Source organism: Theropithecus gelada, chromosome 20 (genome assembly GCF_003255815.1).
Source record: "Theropithecus gelada isolate Dixy chromosome 20, Tgel_1.0, whole genome shotgun sequence".
Lineage (NCBI taxonomy): Eukaryota > Metazoa > Chordata > Mammalia > Primates > Cercopithecidae > Theropithecus > Theropithecus gelada.
In genome coordinates, this window is record NC_037688.1 from 64,335,771 (window position 1) to 64,353,201 (window position 17,431).

General features: G+C 46.8%; 1 protein-coding gene across 3 annotated transcripts in view; it reads right to left on the minus strand.

The window, feature by feature from the left end:
* TMC5 (transmembrane channel like 5) overlaps positions 1–17,431 on the minus strand; it is a 90,735-nt gene that overhangs the window by 8,053 nt on the left and 65,251 nt on the right. For 2 of the 3 annotated variants that reach the window (XM_025370349.1, XM_025370351.1), the window contains 8 exons: positions 17,276–17,431; positions 15,204–15,355; positions 11,757–11,835; positions 9,756–9,853; positions 7,502–7,597; positions 3,359–3,434; positions 3,053–3,186; positions 185–358 (listed from right to left, as the gene is read on the minus strand). In XM_025370349.1, coding sequence (XP_025226134.1) covers positions 185–358; positions 3,053–3,186; positions 3,359–3,434; positions 7,502–7,597; positions 9,756–9,853; positions 11,757–11,835; positions 15,204–15,355; positions 17,276–17,431 — 965 coding nt within the window. The remainder of the gene's footprint in view (positions 1–184; positions 359–3,052; positions 3,187–3,358; positions 3,435–7,501; positions 7,598–9,755; positions 9,854–11,756; positions 11,836–15,203; positions 15,356–17,275) is intronic. The other variant, XM_025370350.1, reaches the window with a different exon arrangement.

The window sequence follows — 17,431 nt, forward strand, 5'->3', positions numbered from 1 at the left end:
AGGGAGGGAGGGAGGGAGGGAGGGAGGGAGGGAGGAAGGAAGGAAAACTACCTATGCAAGGGAAGAGTCACCCAGAACACTGAGCTATACTACAGCCATTTGCTTTCCAACCAAACATCCCCACTGCTGTTTCCCCCGAGAGCTCCTGGCTTTCCCTGTGAGATTCCCCAGATACCACACTCACAGCACAATGAGGGTGAGGATGAAAAAGAAGTGCACGCTTCCAACGAGGTTCCGATAGATCCAGACAACCCACAGGTAGCCAGGCCGTGTACTCAGGGTGTCGATCCAGCTGTAGATGGAGTGAATGAAGAAAGGCAGACCTCGAAAAGGACCACAGTCAGCTGAAGGCTTCAATCTGGTCAAACAAAGATGGAAGAACATCTCTAGCACAAGACTCAGGGATGTTTATTTTAAAATCAGGGTGTCCTTTCTGGGCTCTGGGCCTGAAAACATCAAGTCTTGCCTGATCCACTCACACCCGCTTCCCAAAGAAACCCTCTTGCTCACAGCCTTGCTGGGGTGACCTGCACTCCAAGGACCGGCTCTCAGATCAGAGGGATCACCTCACCCAACAGCAGCCAATCCAAAGGCCAGGCAGTGACTTCTGTGGTAACTTGGCTCAATGATATGAATGGGGGCAGTCAGACTCTTTTTCTTAAGAACTTGAATTAAGGCCAGGCACTATGGCTCATGCTTCTAATCCCAACAGTTTGGGAAGCCAAGATGGGAGGATTGTTTGAGCCCAGAAGTTCAAGACCAGCCTGGGCAACATAGTGAGACCCCGTCTCTACAAAAAAATAATTAGCTGGGCATGGCAGCACATGCCTGTGGTCCTGGCTACATAGGAGGCTGAGGTGGGAGGATCGCTTGAGCCCAGGAGGTTGAAGCTATAGTGAGCTGTGATCACGCCACTGTACTGCAGACTGGGCAACAGAGCAAGACGCTGTCTAAAAAAGAACTTGAATTAAAGCCAAGTATGGTGGCTCGCCTGCAATTCCAGCACTTTGAGAGGCCAAGGCAGGAGGATCACTTGAGGCCAAGAGTTCAAGACCAGCCTAGGCAACATAGTGAGACCCCCATTTCTAAATAATAATAGTAATAATAATAATTAGCCAGGCATGGTGATGTGTGCCTATAGTCCCAGCTACTTCGGAGGCTGAGGTGGGAGAATCACTTGAGCCCAGGAGTTTGAGCTATGATTGGGCCGCTGCACTCCAGCCTGGGTGACGGAGCAAGGCACTGTCTCAAAGAAAGAAACTGAATGAAGAAGCATAAAGAGGGAAGCCTGTTAGCTATGGAGGAATGAGCAGAAACTATAGGGCAACAAGGAACTGGTGAGGAAGAGAGAGAAGAGAGTGGATACGCCAAGAGGAGCAAGAATGTTGTGGAGTAAGGAACTGAGGGCCCCAGTTTCACGGGTGTCCTAAAAATCATCTCCCTTGTTCATCAACCATGGTTTATTCTGTTAAGCACTATTCTAGTCAGGCTCTGGGGACTTCACATTAAGCAAGTTCCTGCCCTATTGGGCTTACGTTCTGGTGGGGAAAATGGACAATCGTTGAGTAACAATTAAACAAAGACTCACACAGAGGCATTCCTGATTATGAATGATGGAATGAAGGAAAGAAACTCAGGCCCGAGAGAGAGAAGCAGTGGGGAACTGAGAGCAGACAAGGAGGGCTGTGAAGGTCAGATCTTGGAGAGGACCTTGGAGCTGAGAATCAGAGGGTGGAGAGGAGGCAGCCAAGCAAAGGGAGTGGGGAGAGGACTTCACTCAGAGGACTCTGCCCATGTTGGGAGGGGCTTGCTGGCTTCCAGGAATGGGGTGAGGGCGGTGGGGTAGGGTACAGTAGAGCCAAAGGGAGGTGGGGTTGTAGAGGTGGGAGGAGCCGGGTCCATCCTGCCTTTCTGTTAATTTAGATGAAGTTCTGTTCCGGATGTGGAGGAACAGGGTGCGGGGGCATCTCCCCATTCTGGGAAGCTTCAGTTCTTGGCAGAAGTGAGAAAGCTACTCCTGACTATGGCTGTCAGATGGGTGGTGATCAAATGAGGATGTATTCCCTCCCTGGCTTTTAGTGTCTGTTGGTTAGCCAGGGAACTTAGGTTAGACACTGTATTAAGCATGTCTTTTTATTCTGATGTTTTAACATCTGGGGTCTTACTGATTCCAGCTCCCTGGGCTAGCTGCCCTTCCTTGGGCTAGCTTACAAAGCCCACCTTTCAAATGCAAACCAACCGATCCAGATCCCACACCCCCAGCTGCCCCCTTTATCAGGCTCTCACATCTGGGCCACCGCTCCCCTGCCCTAGTCACCCCAGGGCCAAGTGCCAGACAACTCAGGGCAGATCCACATCCCATAGCCTACTGACAAACCAGCCAACCCTAAACCTGCTTCCCCTGCCTTGCCCATTCCTTACCATAGAAAACCACAAGAAAGGCTCTAGCCCACGTTTCCCCTCACTCCCTCTGCCTCCTGACCTACCCCGATGCTTCCCTCTGTGGTCCTTTGTGGCACAGAGTGCCTCCCCTTCTCAGGAACTGTGAGTAATAAACTATCTTTCTAGTGGTGGTCATTCCGGACCTGTTGGGCTTCACCACACCTAGATTATTTATTTATTTATTTATTTATTTATTTATTTATTTATTTATTGAGACAGAGTCTCACTCTGTTGCCCAGGCTAGAGTGCAATGGTGCAATCTCGGCTCACTGCAACCTCCACCTCCCGGGTTCAAGCGATTCTCCTGCCTCAGCCTCCTGAGCAGCTGGGATTACAGGCATGCACCACCACGCCTGGCTACTTTTTGTATTTTTAGTAGAGACGAGTTCACCATGTTGGCCAGGCTCATCTTGAACTCCTGGCCTCAAGTGATCCACCCGCTTCGGCCTCCCATAGTGCTGGGATTATAGGCGTGAGCCACTGCGCCTGGCCTCACCACACCTGAATTATAATAAAACCTACATTTTAAAACACACACCCATCCACCCAGTCTCTAAAACCTCCCCCAAGGCCACCTTCTCCTACCTCCCCCAAGGCCACCTTCTCCTACCTCCAGATGGTGATGGCCAGGGTGCACAAGACCCCGGTGAAGGATGGGAAAAAAAGCAAGAGGATGAAGAAAGTCATCATCTGTGAGGCCCGCCAGGCTTTGCTCGGAGGCTGGAAATTCATCATCAGGCTGATCTGAAGAGAGAGAGGCAGCCACCTCCCATCTGCAGCCAGAGCAGCAGCAGAGGGACCCCAGCCAGGCCCAGCTTCCTGAGACCTTTGCAGAGCCCCCTTCCCCAGCTTTAAGCACCACCAGGTCACAGGCGACTGAACAAAGCTAACTGATGGCAACGTCGGACTGACTCACGTTTTTGGCGTAGAACATGATGAAAAGCATAATCATTTGGATAAGGGGCAGCAGGGGGCAGAAGAAGATTCCAATCCTGTGAGGGAGAGAGGGTGAGTGTCAGAGGCCGGGGGAGACAAAAGGAGTCGAGGTGAATCTGGGATGCTTGGAAGGAAGAGAAAGAGGATGTTGTGGCCTGGATTGTGTGTCCCCAAAATCCATATATTGAGGCCTTAACCCCCAATATCTCAGAACGTGACTGTATTTGGAGACAGGGCCTTGGAGAGGTGCTTAAGGTAGAACGAGATCACAGTAGGAGACCCTAATCCAGTACAACTGGTGACCCTAAAAGAAGAGATTAGGAGGCCAGGAATGCTGGCTCACGCCTATAATCCCAGCACTTTGGGAGGCCAAGGCGGGTGAATCACCTGAGGTCAGGAGTCCGAGACCAGCCTGGCCAACATGGTGAAACCCCATCTCTACTAAAAATACAAAAATTAGCCAGGCATGATGGCGCATGCTTGTAATCTCAGCTACTTGAGAAGCTGAGGCAGGAGAATTGCTTGAACCTGGGAGGCGGAGGTTGCAGTGAGCCGAGATTGTGCCATTGCGCTCCAGCCTGGGCAACAGAGCAAGACTCCATCTCAACAACAAAAAAAGAAGAGAGTAGGACATAGACACACAGAGAAACGAAGACCATGTAAAGACATGGGGAGAAGATGGCCGTCTATAAACCAAGGAAAGAGGCTTGAGACAGATCCCTCCCTTATGACCCTCAGAAGAAACCAACGCCACTGGCATCTTGATCTTGGCCCTCTGGCCTCCAGAACTGTAAGATATGAAATTGCTGTTGTTTAAGCCACTCAGTGTGTGGGACTTTGTTATGGTAGCTCCAGCCAACTAATACAGAGGGGGCCTGCTTCCATCCCAGCAAATGAGGCAGATTCCCACCATACCCAGTATCCTCAGCTGCCTTCTTCCCAGCTCTGAAAAGGAGATTTTATAGAGAAATCACCCATCCACCTGCTAAACCAACAGATGGTATTCAGCATGCCCTAAGCTAGTGTGTCCCAAATTTAGGGCATACCCTATGCTTTCCCCGCCTTTTTCTTCCTCCCCCATGGTATTCAAGTTCTGAGGTTCTGTAGGGACAAGGCATTGAACAGCACTGAGTTCCAAATGAGAAAGGCATTCCCTTTCCAACTCTCCTGCAGTGCTCGTGAGCAACAAAAGGAGAAAATCTCAGTGTGGTTCTAGAATGCTGTAACTCCTAACACATGCCAATCTCCCATTTTTTAACAAAAAAGGAGTAGGCTTTGGGCTGACAGCCTTGGCAAACAGTAACATCTCACTAGAATTTAGTGACATTTTGGAATGGGATTGCTTTTATTTTTCTAGTTATTTGTGATTTCTATCAAATGGCACTGGTTTTCCATTTATGAGTGTAAATAAAGACTCCCTTAAAAATGTATGTGAGAGGCCAGGCGCGGTGGCTCACGCCTGTAATCCCATCACTTTTGGAGACTGAAGCGGGCAGATCACCTGAGGTCAGGAGTTCGAAACCAGCCTGGCCAACATGGCAAAACCCCCGTCTCTACTGAAAATACAAAACTGATGTTTTGACATCTAGAGTCTTACTGACCCCAGGAAGACTGCCGATGTTGGGAAAAGCAGTCTGGCCATTTACAAAGGCCTTTCTTCCACATCATTTCAACTAGGATGCCATTGGGCAAGTTACTTAAACTCTCTCTAAACCTTAGTTTTCTAATCTTTAAATGGTGGACATACTAGTACCTACTCACAGGGATTTTTGAGAGGAATAAATGGGCATGGTGGCTCACTCCTGTTATCCCAGCACTTTGGGAGGCTGATGAAAAGCAGTTATCATCTACCATGACATTAAAAAAAATGTATTTGAGTAAAAAAAAAAAAGGCAAATAATAAAAAAAATTAAGTAGATAATAGTAAAGGTGAAACATCACTATATTGAAAAATAGGCAGGCTGGTGGTGTACAATAGACTAAAACTTGGAAAACGTGTTCCTCACTTCATCTCTATCACTGTCCCTAACATATATCCTTTTCTGTCATTATATTATCTTCTTGTAAAACTCATCATCAAAGGCAATATTCTCCTAAAACCCGCAAAGGTTAGAACTGTAATAACCATGGAAAAAAGAAAAGATATGTGTTTTTGATTGTGCTTATTCATGATTTAGCAACAAAAATCTCAAAGGCCCAGAAGTCATAATAGTAATTTCTTTTTTTTTCTTTTTGAGACGGAATGTTGCTCTGTCTCCCAGGCTGGAGTGCAGTGGCATGATCTCAGCTGACTACAACCTCCGCCTCCCTGGTTCAAGTGATTCTCCTGCCTCAGCTTCTCTAGTAGCTGAGATTATAGGCATCTGCTACCACAGCCAGCTAATTTGTATTTTTTAGTAGAGTCAGGGTTTCACCATGTTGGCCAGGCTGGTCTCGAACTCCTGACCTCAAGTGATCTGCTCACCTCGGCCTCCCAAAGTTCTGGGGTTACAGGTGTGAGCCACCATGCCTATTTAATCACCACGAAAACACTGTGAGTAGGTATCTCTACCATTTAAAGATTAGAAAACTAAGGTTTAGAGAGAGTTTTAGTAACTTGCCCAATGGTGTCCTAGTTGAAATAATGTGGAAGAAAGGATTTTGTAAACTGCCAAATTGCCAGCAGGTGATCTAGCAGCATGCAAACACATTACTTATTAAACTACCAAAGAAAGGTCCTCACTGTGTCTAAAAAATAAACTCATTAACTTTGAGTTATTTGCAGACAGTCAAATCACCCAGGGCAACTTTAAAGAGTCAGAAAATAAAACACTGTCCTGTTGTATGACATATTGGTGTTTGCAAAGCAGTTTTCATCTACCATGGCATTTAATCCTCAACATGATTCAAAGGCAGCTATTCTTTTTTCTTTTCTTTTTTCTTGTTCTTTTTTTTTTTTTTTTGTATGAGACAAAGTTTCATTCTTGTCACCCAGGCTGGAGTACAATGGCATGATCTCTGTTCACCGCAGCCTCTACCTCCCAGGTTCAAACGATTCTCCTGCCTCAGCCTCCCGAGTAACTGGGATTACAGGCACCCGCAACCATGCCCAGCTAATTTTTTGTGTGTATTTTAGTAGAGATGGGGTTTTGCCATGTTGGCCAGGTTGGCCTCGAACTCCTGGCCTCAGGTGATCCGGCCTCCCAAAGTGCTGGGATTACAGGCATGAGCCACCGCTCCTGGCCTTTTTTTTTTTTTTTGAGACAGAGTTTCACTCTTGTTGCCCAGGCTGGAGTACCATGGCACAGTCTTGGCTCACTGCAACCTCCGCCTCCCGGGTTCAAGCGATTCTCGTGTCTCAGTCTCCCGAGTAGCTGGGATTACAGGCATGTGCCACCATTCACGGCTAATTTTGTATTTTTAGTAGAGATGGGGTTTCACCATGTTGGTCAGGCTGGTCTTGAACTCCTGACCTTAGGTGATCCGCCCGCCTCAGCCTCCCCAAGTGCTAGGATTACAGGCTTGAGCCACCACACCTGGCCTTAAAGGCAGACATTCTTATATGCATTTACAGATGAGTCTGAGGCTCAGATAAGCACAGTGATCTCCATGAGTGGCAGAGCCAGCCTCAGAATTCAGTTTATCCTGTTCCAAATCCAATACTTTCAAATTAGCAACACCCCATCAGATGGAACCTGGGAATGTGATTCACCATACAGAATTCCGGCATTAACTGCATCATGTTAAAATAAATAAGGAAAAGTAAGGCAGGAAGATTGCTTGAGCTCAGGAGGTTGAGGCTGCAGTGAGCCATGATCATGCCACTGCACTCCAGCCTGAGCAACAGAGTGAGACCCTGTCTCAAAAATAAATGAATAGGCTGAGCATGGTGACTCACACCTATAGGTGGCCTCCAGGCCTCCAGGTTGGGATCCCTGCTCTATGCTGATTCTTGTCTGAAGTCCTTAAGCTCTCATAAAGGAAAATGGTAGTCTAAATGCTAAATTCATGGTTCTCAGACTGGCTGGATGGGGTATCACCCATGCAGCTTTAAAAACAACAGATTCTGGGGCTTTGCCACCAAAACACCAACTCCACAGTCATGTGGGAACCACTGGGCATTTTGCTGAGTCACAAAACTTACCACACCAGAGTTTGTGCATAGATCAGTTCTAGAACGTTCCTGGCAATGTCAAACTCCGGAAGGCCAAGACTTGTGATCAGCTGCATCCCAATGATCCTGTGAAAACATACTGAGTTTAGTACCCAAACCATAACTCCCACTTTCAGAAGATCCCCCACAGACTAGGACAATCAAAAGAGACCCTCACCAGCTTAAAATAAAGTCATAAGTTTCCTTGAAACTTTTTCAACCGTTCTAAATCTATAAGCATGTTTTTGAAGAAGTAATTGAAGGGATTGAGGGAAAACTAATTTAACACAATGCAGTCAAGTGGGGGTACTGCTAAAGTGGTTTAAAAAGTTCTAGATAACATTTGTTACCCTGAACATTTAAATTATTCCACTATTATCTTATACCCCTCTTTGCTAATTAAAGCTTCTTTTTTCATGAACCGGATAAACTCAGCACCTCTCAACTCAAATAAACATTTTTACATTTTTGGTTGCTGCTATCAAATTAATTATGTTTCCCTGTGTTCTAAATCCACAAGAAGGAAATCAAGTTTCCATTGACTCTGGGGAAACTTGATTCCATATTAATTTATTCATAAAGAGGAGTTGCCAATTAAAAAAAAGAGTTCTGTCAAAAAAAAACCTCTTCACTTTTCTTTTTTTTTTTGAGATGGAGTCTTGCTATGTCACCCAGCGTGGAGTGTAGTGGCGCAATCTCAGCTCACTGCAACCTCCACCTCCCGGGTTCAAGCGATTCTCCTGCCTCAGCCTCCCAAGTAGTTGGGATTACAGGCACGCACCACCACGCTTGGCTAATTTTTGTATTTTTAGTAGAGATGGGGTTTCACCACATTGGCCAGGCTTCTCTTGAACTCCTGACCTCAGCTGATTCACCCGCCTTGGCCTCCCAAAGTTCGGGATTACAGGCATGAGTCACTGCACCCGGCCAAACCTTTTCACCTTTATGTCCAGGCCCTCAACAGAGGCTAAAATAAAAGCACATTTTGGCAAAAATGAATGAGGAAATTTGGCATTGAATCTACCCACTGATAAAATAATCAACATCAGACCATCTTATCTGATGGTCAGACCATCTTGTTACTAGAGCAGCTTGCAGAAATACATAAATGTCTATAAGGAATGAGAGGCTCATCATATTATTAAAAAAAAGAATTACTAAATTTAAAAAACCAGACATGGGACAATGACAGTGCCTCAATTCTGTATATATTGTATCTAATATAAAATTAGTACATCAATTCAATTAAAACAATGAGAAAAATCTACATGTGCTGACATGGAAAGATGTCAAGGCATAGTGGCAGATCAATAAAAGCATATTCTACAATATGTTGCAGTGTGACTCCATTTTTGCTTTTGAAAATTATGTAGTATTATATAGTAAAGACACATACAGAACAATGTGTGCATAGAAAAATCTGGAGGAATATATACTAGAATATTAAAATAATCTATAGTGGATAAGATTTCTTTTTTTTTTTTTTGAGACGGAGTCTCGCTCTGTCACCCAGGCTGGAGTGCAGTGGCCGGATCTTGGCTCACTGCAAGCTCCGCCTCCTGGGTTTATGCCATTCTCCTGCCTCCACCTCCCGCGTAGCTGGGACTACAGGTGCCCGCCACCTCGCCCGGCTAGTTTTTTGTATTTTTTTGTTTTTTTAGTAGAGACAGGGTTTCACTGTGTTAGCCAGGATGGTCTTGATCTCCTGACCTCGTGATCCGCCTGTCTCAGCCTCCCAAAGTGCTGGGATTACAGGCTTGAGCCACCGCGCCTGGCCCAGATTTCTTTTTTCTTCTTTTCTTTCTTTGCTTCCTTCTTCTTCTTTTTTTTTTTTTTTTTTTTTTTTTTGAGACAGAATCTTCCTATTTTGCCCAGGCTAGTCTCAAACTCCTGGCCTCAAGTGATCCTCCTGCCTCAGTCTCCCAAAGTGCTGGGATTATAGGCGTGAGCCACTGCCCTCGGCTCGATAAGATTTCAAATGGCTCAGTTTGTCTTTTATTTCTAGAATTTGTTTTCAAAAGGTTGTAAAAGGTCAACTGAACCAAGTGAACTATGACAACAGAACTGTCAGGTTAAGGTGAAATTTTAGCTAATTTAGAAGCGAACAGTATCCCCAAGGACAACAGGCAGACTTGGAACAATGCGCGCTTTGAGTATGTCAGGGACCTGTACGTCCCACTCAGCCAGGAATCAGGTTCTGGTTACAGCATCGGGCACTAATTACTTAAGAATGACAAATATTTACCTCCTCAGAAACTCTCCCAGGAAGGAATCGGCTAAAGAGAACACAAAATCCATCAGAAGGAGACGGTAGATGTCCTGGCCAATGAGAGTTTCCCAACACTGGAAGGCAAACAAGAGTCCGGATGTGGGAAGGGGCTGTGGCCTCAGCCCAATTCTCCTCTGTTCCTGGCTGTATGTACCCATTAGGACATAGCTAATGGTTGGGTTTGACCAAGTCCTTGTGTACTCAAAAAAGTAGATCCACTCTGAAAATATGCAGCTGAGTTTGTTTTCAAGGGTGTTGTTCTCTTTTGGGTTTCCTTCTTCCCCTGTTTAAAGCTTGCCTTCCACACATACCCAAACTTTCCCAGTTCGTGATCTCTCCCCGTAAAACTTTTCATCCCTGCCCTATCCCCTCTGGATCCCATTTCTCAGCCAAGGGTAATCAGTTTCTTCAAGAGAGCAGGAAGTGCCAATGGCTAAGAATGCCTTCACTCTTTTTGCTTATTGACCTTACAAAAAATCAATTAATGTCTGCTTGATTAAGAAAGTGGCCTAGAGGTTTAGTAGGCTAGTGTAAACTGGAAGCTCAGATTAGTCAGTTTATGAAAGTAGTGGCTAGGAACTTCTGCAGGAAGTCAGTGCTATCAGCTGATAGACTGGGAGCTTTTAGATTTGGCTGGAGGAGAGGAAACTTTTGGGTACATGGCCCAAAGATGGATGAATGATGGATGGGCAAATGGATAGATGGATATACAGATGGATGGATGAATAGATGGCTGGATGAATACATGAATTGATAGATGGATGCATGCATGAATGAATACATGGATGAATAAATGGATGGATGGTTAGATAAATGGATGGATTAATACATGAATGAATAGATAAATATATATATGGATTAATGGATGGATGGCTACATACATGGATGGATAAATGGATAAGTGGATGGATGGATGGATGAATGGATGGATAGATGGATACATGGATGGACAGATGAATACATGGATGGATGTATAGATGCATGGATGGATAAATGAATGATAGAGGGATGATGGATGGATGCATGAATGGATGAATGCATGGAAGAAGAATATGGTATCTGCTATAAGCATACTAACTTGCAGGGCTGATTTTGATTCTCTTCGACAATTACGGAGAGAAGTTGAGGGTGCCATGTTCATGTGAAATGGTTTGAGTCTAGACACAGCAGAGCTATTTTAGAGCCCAGGAATAATGGGTGACAGAGAAATAAAGAGAGGCTCCTGATTCCCTGACTCTACTTCCAACCCCAGGGCATCCTGGGTATCTGAGGGCTCATGATGACCATCAGCTAAGGATTACTGTGTAATGTAAAGGCACATTATCATGGGGGATGCAGTAGCAGGGGCAGAGGCATCCCAATGAGAAGGCCAGGGAAGTTGGCTTGTTCCTAAATCCATATGGGACACTACCCTCAGGCACCCATTCTCTGAGGTTAGTGAAGACTAGAAACTGTAGTCAAGTGAAGGAGGGCCAGGAACAGTCAGCATTAGGACATAATTGTTACTGCCAGCATTTATGAGTTTACAGATTGGTAAAGTCCAGGGTATCTAGGTTACAGGAAAAATAGAACATCAAGGATCAAAAAGGATTTTGTCCAACCCCAAGGCTGTTAGGACAGACTAGCGCTAAAATTACTAGCGTCCACTGCATATGCTGGGCAGTGAATTTACACTACACATTATATTGTTTAATCCCAATTTTACAGATGAGAAAACTGAGGATCAAAGAGATTAAGTGACTCGGCAGATGACACAGCACAGCTGGCCTTCGAGTCTTCTCCTCCTGACTCTAGAACCTGAGCTTTTTTTGTTGAGACCCATTTTGCCTTCTGTTGCTTTCCAGATTAGTTTTCATTCTCTTCCCACAAAGGATTAATACCAAATACGGAGTGTGATGGCTCTTGAGAAACCCATGTCCTCCCTGTTGGTCAAATGCTAAGAAACTAAACTTAAGGCAGAGCAGCTTAGAATCTCACCTCTTCACCAGACAGGGCCACGTTGTTGAGCCAATAGTAACAAAGAATGCCAACGATTGTTATTTTCAAAAGGATGTTTCTAAACAGAAGAGACAACATTTATGATTACTTTCAATAACAGTCTTTCACACTGTCTGCCAATAGTTCCTTTGGGGCACATGGTAAGATCGAAATTCCTGGCCCTTGTGGTTGGAGGGGGTTCTGGTGAATGAATTGTGAGCAGAAGCAATGTGTGTCACTTCTAAGCTGGAGCACTTAATGCCCCTGTGAGACCCTCCAGAACTCCCCATCTTCCTTTTGGAAAGGCGATCAACGATATTCAAGATGATTGCCGCTCTGTCAGCCTAGATCCCTCAGTGACTAACATAGGAAGGTCACTCCTGCCAATCCACACTGTGTACATAACATGGGTAAGAAATAAACCTTTGTGTTCTAAACCACTGAGATTTGGGGGATTGTTACTGAACTATAACCTAATTTATTCTGACTGATACGTTCTCTTTTGTTGCATCTCCAAATGGTCTGATTTCACTTCCCATTATAATAATAGTAAATGTACATAATGTTTATTGGGTGCTGACACAGCATACACTGCCAAGCTCTTTATTGAATCATCCTCCTCAGTCTTTACAACTCCATCATCTAGTAGATAGTATTTTATGCCCATCATACTCAGTATGCAAGGTTATGGGGTGCAGTAAGACCTAATATTTCCCCTTCTATATGTACTTTAAAAAGTGGCAACATGGATCAGTGGTTGGGATGTGGGGAATAATGAGGGCATAGGAATATGGTCAGAGTTTTCTTTCTTTCCCCTTCCTTCCTTCCCTCCCTCCCTCCCTCCCTTCTTTCCTTCCTTCCTTCCTTCCTCCTTCCCTCCCTCCCTCCCTCTCTCTTTCTTTCTTTCTTTCCTTTCTTTCTTTCCCTCCTTCCTTTCCTTCCTTCCTTCCTTCCTTCCTTCCTTCCTTCCTTCCTTCCTTCCTTCCTTCCTCCCTCCCTCCCTCTCTCCTTTCTTTCTCTCTCTCTTTCTTTCTCTCTCTCTCTCTTTTTGAGACAGGGTCTCATTCTGTTACCCAAACTGGAGTGCAGTGGTATGGTCATGGCTCACTGCAGCTTTGACTTCCCAGGCTCAAGCACTTCTCCCACCTCAGCCACCTGAGTAGCTGGGACTACAGGCGCAATCAACCATGCCTGACTAATTTTTAAATTTTTTGTAGAGATGGAGTCTCACCATGTTGCCCAGGCTGGTCTTGGACTCCTGGGCTCAAGCAATCCTCCCACCTTGGCCACAGTCCAAAGTGCTAGGATTACAGGCATGAACCACTGCACCTGTCTGGAATTTTCATAATATGGATTGGGTATAATCAACTGACTGACCGAATTGCTCATTCATTCACCAACCATTCTTGAACACGTATGATATCCCAGGCACTGTGAACAAAGCAAAGATTTCCCCATAAACTGTGGGGGAGGAAGATACTAAAGAAATAAATACGAATACGTCAGGAAGTGGTAAGAAAATTATACTGCAGAGAGCAAGCTGAGATCGTGCCACCACACTCCAGCCTGGGCGACAGAGTGAGACTCCATCTTAAAAAAAAAAAAAAGAAAGAGAAAATTATACTGCAGAGGAGAAAAGGTGGTAGGGAGCTGTTATTTTTAATGGGATATGTAAGGAAGAGTGCAACGTGAGGGTGATGTTTGAAGAATGCAAAATGCATTCGGGAAGCAAGCCATGTGGTCATGTGTGGGAAGAACATTCCAGGCCCATGCAAAGGGCAAAGGTCCAGAAGCGGGAATATGGTTTGGCATGTTTGTGAATGCTTAGGAGGCCTGTGACGGGGACAGGCAGTGAGCAAGAAGGACAGGGGGAGAAAATGAAGCTGGAGCGCTGGCTGGGAGCCAGATCTCACAGACCAGGGTAAGGCAAGGGCTATGGAACTGATCAGCAAAGAAACTCAGTCTGCATTGTACAGACCTATACTTTTTTTTTTTTTTTTTGAGACAGAGTCTCGCTTAGTCACCCAGGCTGGAGTGCAGTGGCGCAATCTCGGCTCACTGCAAGCTCCGCCTCCCGGGTTCACGCCATTCTCCTGCCTCAGCCTCCCGAGTAGCTGGGACTACAGGCGCCCGCCACCTCGCCCGGCTAATTTTTTGCATTTTTAGTAGAGACGGGGTTTCACCGTGTTAGCCAGGATGGTCTCGATCTCCTGACCTCGTGATCCGCCCGCCTCAGCCTCCCAAAGTGCTGGGATTACAGGCGTGAGCCACCGCGCCCGGCCTTTTTTTTTTTTTTTTTTGAGACGGAGTCTCCCTCTGTCACCCAGGCTGGAGTGCAGTGGCATGATCTCGGTTCACTGCAACCTCCACCTCCCAGGTTCAAGCAATTCTCCCGCCTCAGCCTTTCGAGTAGCTGGGATTACAGACGTGCGTCAGCACGCCCAGCTAATTTTTGTATTTTTATTAGAGACGGGGTTTCGCCATGTTGGCCAGGATGGTTTCAAACTCCTGACCTCAGGTGATCCACCTGCCTTGGCCTCCCAAATTGCTGGGATTACAGGCATAAGCCACCGCACCTGGCCTACAGATCTATACTTATAAACCCCACCATAACCAGGAAGAAGTCAGGGAAGAAACTAGAAGGACAAAATTTGGGTAGTTCCAGGCTTTGTGTATCAAAACTCTGGGATCACTTCTAGCACATATGATGCCTTTGTGGGAATCACAAAAAGGCACCCTGTGGGTGCCAGTGAGTTGCCCAAAGCACTCCTCCCACCTTTGTTTGGGTGGTGGAATTACAAAAATGCGCCTCTTCCTCCCATCTGAGGCAGTAGGTACCAGGACTCACAGCTTGACTAAGGGGAACACTGGATGATTTCAGTCCCCTCCTCAGCCCAGGAGCCTTTGCGTGTGCACTGCCTGCCCATCTGTACATCCCATACTTGAGAACTACATCAATCCACCGCTAGTAGCAATCAGGAAATCAATCAAGCCATGACTTTGAGCAAAAGCCCACACCACACAAACACACTTCGCTCTTTTGTTGTTAAGACAGGGTCTTGCCCTGTCGCACAGGCTGGAGTGCAGTGGTGCAATCATAGGTAACCTCAGACTCCTGGGATCAAGTGATCCTCTCACCTCAGCCTCCTGAGTAGCTGGCACTAACAGGTACATGCTACTGCATCCAGCTGACTTTTTGTAGAACCAGCATCCGGCTATGTTGCCCAGGCTGTTCTCGGACTCCTGGTCTCAAGTGATCCTCCCCTCTCAGCCTCCCAAAGTGCCGGGATTACTGGCATGAGCCACCATGCCCAGCCACATTTTACTTTTGAAATTCCTTCTTTCTGGAGAACAAAACTTTGATACTAAAGCATAATCTTTTCTAGCTACCATCCCACTTCTCTCCATGGAAATAGAGGCTGGTGTTGGGCACGACAGATCACCTACCGGATCAGGAGAATGTAGACTTCGTGCCGCGGCATCTCGTACCTCTCCACGAGCCTGAACATGGAGTAGAAGCACGGCACGGCCAGATTAATGCAGGACACAACGAAAGGCAGTAACAGCACCGCTCCAGGGTTACTGTGCGTCTTTAGGAACTGCAGGGGATTGGGGAGAGAATAGAGGGCTGACTTGTACACTGTACCCCTTTCTGCCCCACCCAAAAGTCTCCCATGATAGAAAACCTGAGAAGTAGCTCCTCTGGGGTTAACTATTCAGCTATTTATTTATTTTAATTGTTTTGAGATGGAGTCTCACTCTGTTGCCCAGGCTGGAGTGCAGTGGCGCGATCTCGGCTCACTGCTACTTCCACCTCCTCAGTTCAAGCAATTCTCCTGCCTCAGTCTCCAGACTAGCTGGGATTACAGGCATGCACCACCACACCCAGCTAATTTTTGTATTTTCAGTAGAGATGGGGTTTCCCCATGTTGGCCAGGCTGGTCTCGAACTCCCGACCTCAGGTGATCCATCCACCTTGGCCTCCCAAGGTGTTGGGATTGCAGGCATGAGCCACCACACCTGGCTAGGTTAACTGTTTTAGTAACTGTTTTAGCTAGGTACCATTAATTTGCTTACCCTGTGCCAAGCAAACTGAGGCTCAGGGAGGGGAAGACACTTATCCAGGGTCACCTAGCAAGGAAGTGGCAGATTGGAGCCTAGGTGGGTCTCACTCAGGAGCCTGAGCTCGAACAGTCATTCTGTGGCTTTCTCTTTTTTACCAAGATGCCCGGGGCAATGAGGATGTGCTCCCGTCTGTTGACCATAAGCTGAGTCTCCTGAAGCTACAGCCTAAGGGGATCAATCACCATGGAATTTCTCCTTGCCTCTCCTGTGTGGCCTTGTTCATTTTCACCAGGCTTCACCTGTCTCTGAGTTCCGAATTAGGGGGGTTGGGGTGCTTCTGCTAGCCCGTGCTGCACATTTTTCTTTCTTTGGAGACAGAGTCTCGCTCTGTTGCCCAGGCTGGAGTGCAGTGGCATGATCTCAGCTCACTGCAACCTCTGCCTCCCAGGTTCAAGTGATTCTCCTAGCTCAGCCTCCCGAGTAGCTGGGATTACAGGGGTGTACCACCACACCCGGCTAATTTTTGTATTTTCAGTAGAGACGGGGTTTCACCATGTTGGCCAGGCTGGTCTCGAACTCTTGATCTTAAGTGATCCACCCGCCTCGGCCTCCCAAAGTGCTAGGATTACAGGCGTGAGCCACTGTGCCCAGCCCCGTGCTGCACTTTTGTGTGAGGCTGGGAGAGGCACTGGGCCTCCAGGAGGAGGCAGCACTCCAGCATTTGTCTGGGAGTGGAGCCGGGGCTGCACCTCTGCCAGGCATCCTCGGTGACCCTTGGAGTTACCTGATATGTCACATTCCCACATCCTCCCTGCATGGCCTCATCCTACCTCCGTCTACCTCTGGATGGTTCAAAAGCACCACTTGCATTTTTGGTGGTATCTTTGGAGCCAGGGTAACCTGGGTTCCAGTATGGCTCCCTCCCCACACGGAAGTTACAAGGTCTAGGGCCAGATCCTTAGCTTCTCTGAGCCCCTCTTCTCCATCTGTACAATGGAGAAATGATCACATAACCCACAGAGAGGTTGCAAGAATTAACTGAGATTAAACAAGGCAAGGTCTGGCCCCAGGGCTGTGAAACGACACAGCTGAGCTACCGTTCATGTGAAATCGTAGTCACCAATGAATGACCACCACCGTAGCCAGGACTACAGGTGCATGCCACCATGCTGGGCTAATTTTTAAAATTTTTGTAGAGATGGAGTCTCCATGTTGCCCAGGCTGGTCTCGAACTCGTGGGTTCAGGTGATCCTCCCGCCTCAGACTCCCAGAGTGTTGGGGTTACAGGTGCAAGCCACTGTGCCTCACCCCTGCATTTTTAACAAGTTCTCTGCTGGTGCTGATGCTGTGGGCCATAGATCCTGGGTTGAACCATGGGCTGCACACCACCGTTCCCCTCCAGCACCTTATCCCTATACCTGGTTCTCTCTGCCCTGGACCCTGGTGTTGGTTACCTCTAAGTTGTACTCAGCCAGGTAATAAACGGCTGCACAGCAGGCTATGGCCACACCTGTAGAGACAACCCAGGCCATCACGTAGGTAGAGAAGCGGGTCAGCTGCTGATTGAACGTTAACTTGGCATTCTCCTGACGGAGCTCTGACAGGTTCTC